The sequence below is a fragment of the Salminus brasiliensis genome, chromosome 1, assembly GCF_030463535.1.
Source record: "Salminus brasiliensis chromosome 1, fSalBra1.hap2, whole genome shotgun sequence".
Lineage (NCBI taxonomy): Eukaryota > Metazoa > Chordata > Actinopteri > Characiformes > Bryconidae > Salminus > Salminus brasiliensis.
Window position 1 is genome coordinate 293,176 of NC_132878.1, and position 6,136 is coordinate 299,311.

The 6,136-nt window shown below is 49.1% G+C and overlaps 1 protein-coding gene across 1 annotated transcript in view; it reads right to left on the reverse strand.

Annotated features, from left to right (window-relative positions):
* Positions 1–2,548: 2,548 nt before the first annotated feature.
* taf6 (TAF6 RNA polymerase II, TATA box binding protein (TBP)-associated factor) overlaps positions 2,549–6,136 on the reverse strand; it is a 10,909-nt gene continuing 7,321 nt past the window's right edge. Inside the window, exons 10-15 of the mRNA XM_072692655.1 lie at positions 5,013–5,195; positions 4,703–4,777; positions 4,475–4,600; positions 4,140–4,313; positions 3,500–3,694; positions 2,549–3,333 (exon numbers count right to left, since the gene is read on the reverse strand). Of these exons, the coding sequence (XP_072548756.1) occupies positions 3,052–3,333; positions 3,500–3,694; positions 4,140–4,313; positions 4,475–4,600; positions 4,703–4,777; positions 5,013–5,195 (1,035 nt within the window). The 3' untranslated portion in view covers positions 2,549–3,051. The remainder of the gene's footprint in view (positions 3,334–3,499; positions 3,695–4,139; positions 4,314–4,474; positions 4,601–4,702; positions 4,778–5,012; positions 5,196–6,136) is intronic.

The window sequence follows — 6,136 nt, forward strand, 5'->3', positions numbered from 1 at the left end:
TCCTACGGTCAGTTCCTCTATTACAAGACCGCTATTATTTAAATTACACATGTTACCACTGGACTCAGTTATAAACAGACATGGAGTTCATTTCCACTGTTCTGCAGATGACACACAGCTCTATATTTATATATAAACCCAGCTTCCAAAAGACTCTAGAAATAAACTCTCAGACTTAATGTTAGACTTGGCGTCACATTCGACTGATTTATCATTTGAGCAACATCTAGCTAATATTAGTAGAACAGCCTTTATGCAGCTTAGGAACATCTCCAAACTAAGAGACTCCTCCTCTGGAATGGGGCGGGGCTAAACGACAGAAGTCCACATATAGACTCCACACTCTGTTAAATGTACGTATGACGTCACAGTTTTATTTAAATATCAGGGTCTTGCCCAACAACCGACCCCACTGTTATAAAGAGCCCAGCCAGCAAACAGCAGAGTACCTGTCCCAGGTGTGCTGCAGCGCGCCAGTCTTCAGTTCCTGCGCATGAACTGAATATCAGAGCTAATGAAGCTGCAGCTCGAGCGGTCAGGAGGTCCGAGAGCACGGAGGGACGGATCCTGAGAGGGGGTGTAGCACTGGGTCAGGGGTGGAGGAGGCTCTAACTTTCTGGTTTTAGCTTTTATAACTTTAAAACTGGGCCTGAGAGACAGAGAAGAAGCCTTCAGAGCTGCGGAGGACACCAACTCCAAACTCCACCCTAAACCAGGCAGCAGACGGGAGCTGCTGCGGCAGTGAAGGTGGAGCAGAGGGTTCACATAAGAAGCCCTTTAACCCCGTGTTCAGTCTCAAAACGCGCTCAGTAACGGGACAGGACTGGGGGGACAGGACCGGGGGGACAGGACTGGGGGGACAGGACCGGGGGGGACAGGACAGGGGGAACAGGACCCGGGGGGACAGGACCGGGGGGGGGACAGGACCGGGGGGGACAGGACCGGGGGGGGACAGGACCGGGGGGGACAGGACCGGGGGGACAGGACCCGGGGGGACAGGACCGGGGGGGGACAGGACAGGGGGACAGGACCGGGGGGACAGGACTGGGGGGGACAGGACCGGGGGGGACAGGACCGGGGGGACAGCAGAAGCGTCAGCAGGCCGTTTGTTTACCGCTGAAGTATCGTTAGATTAGCAGCGTCGCTTCACCACCGCAGACTCGGCAGAAACCTCCACCTCCACCTCCTCCACCTCCTCCACCACCCGTTTTCACCTCTGTGAATTCCAGCTGTTCTCAAACACTGAAATGTAGAGTTTAAAGAGTTTAACTCACCAAAACACCCTGAAGACTCGGAGCTTCTGGACCAGAAACAGAAACTGAGGGACGAACCAGTTCAACGAACCAATATCGGAACCGATTCACTTCAATAACTCCCAGTTCAGCTGTGGGACACTTCACTCAGCCAATCACTTTAGATTAAACAGACTTCAGACAGCTCTCTCTCTCTCTCTCTCTCTCTCTCTCTCTCTCTGTCTCTCTCTCTCTCTCTCTCTCGGGCGGGGCGACTCGTGAGGGAGTCGGTTCATTGCGGTTGACTCTGACTCGCTGGGCTCAGTGTTTGAGAACACTGTTCTACTCAAAAGAAACTGTTTCACAATTTCATCAAATAAAACAGTGAAATCTGAGAGATACCCTGTACAGCAGTCTGCAGTTCTCCCTGTGAGATCAGACTGTGTGAATAAATGTAACTAAAACCAAACTGAATCAAAAGGACTTTCACTTTCAGATCAAATTTCTTAAAGTAAAAGAATACTGAACACAGCAGCTCTCCACCAGGTCAGCCAGTCTACTGTTAGTACACCACCTTCCACATTCATCTATCATCGTATGTGTGTATATATATACACACCCACATATAAGTGTGTGTGTTATGTACATATATGGTTTGCTGGCTGCAGTGGTCAGCCTTTGCTTTGCATATCTGGTCCCTTTATTTGCTTTGTATTGTAATTTGCATCTCTCTGCACATCCTCACCTCTTTACACTTTCTCCAGTCACCCTTTCCTCTGCCTCAGCGCTCATATTTATATATATATATTTATATATATATATATATATATATATATATATATCATTATATGTATATGTATCTATTTCTATATTATTTGTATATAGTGCGTATTGAACATGCTGTGGTTTCTGGAGTGTGTGTTTAACAGTTCTATTACACAGAGAACCCGGAGGAGCAGGTGGAGCTCCCTTTCTACTGTGCTCATGCTGAGGAGTGTGGCTGGTTTCTTTGCTTTAGGGTGTGTGTGTGTGTGTGTGTGTGTGTGTGCTGGAGAACAACAATGAACAATATTAGCATCTGACTCACTTAATCTAATATTGTTCTTGACTCAGGAATCAATGAATTGTTCAGTTCATTTAAAGGAGGAATCTGAAACGAATCAGTTCAGTGAAGAGAATCGAAGTGGGCGAGGCTGCAGGGGGAGGAGTTAAGAGTTTGGAGAAAGTGTCTGTGTGTGTGTGTGTGTGTGTGTGTGTGTGTGTGTGTGTGTGTGTGTGTGTATGTGTGTGTGTGTAAAACAGTCAGAAACAGCAGCTTCATTAAAAAATCAGGTTTATTCCAGAATATAAAAAATGAAGATGAACATTAAAGTGAGTTCAGGTTAAACCGGTATGAATGCCCACAGTCTGCTTCTGATGATGATGATGATGAAGAGTCTTCTTTCTCCTGTCAGTCAGACGAGCAGCGATCACTAAACTCTACAGCTTCACTCAGAAACCCAACCTCACAGTCAGCGTTCACACCCCCCACTGTTACCATAGAAACCAGCACCACCCCTTCCTTCCTCCACTCCATCACCACCAACCGCTGTGTGTGTGTGTGTGTGTGTGTGTGTGTGTGTGTGTTCACAGTATGTGACTTACACATGACTGAATGGTAATCCTTTGCGTACATTGTGTGTATGGAAACAAGCAGTCTGTGTGTGTGTGTGTGTCATTCTGATTTGAAGCTGGTTTCTATGGCAATAGATGATACTGTAAAGTGTGTGTGTATTCATTGTGGTAAGTGTTCATGTGGTGAGTGTGTTTGTGTGTGTGTTCAGTGTGGCGAGTGTGTGTGTGTTGCCGGCGATTCTGAGCGCTCCGATTTGACGGTGGTTTCTATTGCAACGGGTGACGTTGCCGTGGCACCGCCTTTGTGCTCCAGTGAAGAAGACGATGATGAAGGAAGTGACACCACAATGTATTTCTGCATGGGTCGCGACCCGGTCACCGTCCCGCCCCCAGACTCCAGCTTCACCAATGGCTGCAGGGGGGTGGGGACACTGGTAACTGTACTGGTTACTGGGGAACTGGACTGGGAGGAGCTTAAAGTGATCACCTTGAGAGAGAGAGAGAGAGAGAGAGAGAGAGAGAGGCTACATGATCAAAGTAATATTAACTGATAGATATTCAATAATTAATCTGTTTGATTGTAACTCATAGCTGGGCAGGAGGGGGTGCCATGGGGATATCAGGGCTAAAGGTGGAGTTGTTTGTCTTATTACCTGCTGGGTGGAGGCGGCTCCAGCGCTGGTTGCCATAACAATGTACTTAGTTGCCGGGGGTGATGGTTGGGTTGGCGTTGCTGGGCGAGTAGACATGAGGGTGAGGGAACTGGGCACTTTAATGATGCTTGGAGTCCGAGATCCACCGGACCCCCCCACCCCACCGCTCTGAGATACAGAGAGAGAGGGCCTGGGCTACAGTGCGCGAGAGAGAGGGGGCGAGAGAGAGGGAGAGAGAGAGTTAGTACTATACTGAACAGAAATGTGTCAATATGACCTTCCAAACACACTGATTTCATTCAGCAATAAAATGATTCGCAGTGAAACGATAACTCACAGATATGATTCAGTAACACGTAATACAGTATCTGATTCAGTATTTTGATTCAGTAATACAGTATCTGATTCAGTATTTTGATTCAGTAATACAGTATCTGATTCAGTAATACAGTATCTGATTCAGTATTTTGATTCAGTAATACAGTATCTGATTCAGTATTTTGATTCAGTAATACAGTATCTGATTCAGGTGTATAATATTCAGTGATGGATCACTTGAACCACCATATAATGATTCAGCAATACGATCCGTTGATGGTCTGGGCCTGCAGGGGTCAGTGTGTGTGTGTGTGTGTGGTACCTGTGTGATGGTCAGTGTGGTTCTGTTGACGGTCTGGGCCTGCAGAGCTGCCTGAGCTCGAGCCTTCACCACATGTGAGCACAGCATGGGGCCCAGATAGCCGTAATCAGTCCGGTACTGATCCACCACGTCTGGAGCCGGGCGGATCTTAGCAATCACACTTGCACAGTGCTTCTATAGAGAGCGAGTGAGCGAGAGAGAGAGAGAGAGAGAGAGAGAGAGAGAGAGAGAGGTATTAGGGTGTATTAAAGTGATAGGGACATTAAAGGACAGGGTGAAACACTGAAGACTGTGTGAGTTTCCCGCGTGGAGCACAGCGCCCCCTACAGACTCACCAGCAGCAGACTTTGTACGTGATCCGCTCCGATCTTATCAATATTGGACACCACCGGCCCCTCCATCACCGCTTTAATACGGGCCCCTTCCACCGTCAGCCGAGGGATTATCAGCGTCTTTATCACCTGCGGAGAGAGAGAGACAGAGACAGAGAGAGAGAGAGATTATTAGCTGAGAGGTTCTACAGGTGGAACTCTAGAACACTGGTGTAGGAGAGCAGAACTTACATCAGAGCCGAGTTCAGACAGGCCAGCGATGCAGCCGTAGCGCGTGGTCCACTGGGTCTTATCATCTAACCACGCCTAAGACACACACACAGAAACACATGACATTCAAACAGCTAGAACCGGAGAATATACACAGTAAAGGAGAACCTTTCTAAAGAACCACCGAGAGGAACGCAGATTCAGAAGACCAGGAGAACCAGATTGAACAGCTAAAGCTCCTCTGATTTTATCTGCAAATAAGCAGAACCAGGGAGGAACCGAGGAGTTCTGCTGAGGGTGGAGTCCTTGCGGACGGGGGTCAGGCTCTCACCTTGGTGAAGGTCTTGGTGATGCGGGACTGGATGTTGTTGGTGGTGGTGCTGAAGGTCTTGCAGCTCTGGGCCATCAGTCTGGCAGCGAAGTCCCTCAGAGCCCAGTGGTTATCAACGTCCGGCCTCAGACACAGCTGCTTACTCACTATACACGTCACCACGGCCGGCAGCAGCTCATGCAGCTACCGCAGGAGAGAGAGAGAGAGAGACAGAGAGAGAGACAGAGAGAGAGAGACAGAGAGAGAGAGAGAGAGAGAGAGAGAGAGAGACAGAGAGAGAGACAGAGAGAGAGAGACAGAGAGAGAGAGAGACAGAGAGAGAGAGAGAGAGAGAGAGAGAGAGAGAGAGAGACAGACAGACAAACAGAGAGAGAGAGAGAGACAGAGAGAGAGAGAGAGACCGAGAGAGAGACCGAGAGAGAGAGAGACCGAGAGAGAGACCGAGAGAGACAGAGAGAGAGAGACAGAGAGAGAGAGAGAGAGAGAGAGAGAGAGAGAGACAGAGAGAGAGAGAGAGAGAGAGACAGACAGACAAACAGAGAGAGAGAGAGAGACAGAGAGAGAGAGAGACAGAGAGAGAGAGAGACAGAGAGAGAGAGAGAGAGAGAGAGAGAGAGAGAGAGAGAGAGAGAGAGAGACACGCATTGCTATACCGCTGCTCTTCACTACACTATTAAAAATGAAAGTCACACAAGGGTTCTCTGTAGCAGAACCACAGAACCTACAGCAGAACAGTTGGAGAGGTTGGGCTGAATGGCTGGGTTTTTGATAGAGTGGGAGGGTGGGGCTGAGGGGGTGGGGCTGAGGGGGTAGGGCTGAGGGGGTAGGGCTGAGGGGGTAGGGCTGAGGGGGTAGGGCTGAGGGGGTAGGGCTGAGGGGGTGGGTGGGAGAGTTGGTGGGTTTTAGTTTTTTGGGTCTTTTTTAGTTTGAGGGAAGAACCTAGAAGGTGGGTTTGTTTATGAGAAGTGGGCGGGGCTGAGTGGGCAGGATTGTTAGAGTGGGAGGGGTGGGGCTGAGTGAGCAGGGGGGTGGGGCTGAGCAAATATTTGCTGTGGGGCAGGACCTAGAAGATGGCTTGTTTAACAGAGGAGGGCGGGGCTGTGGGGGCTGGATTGTTTACTGCC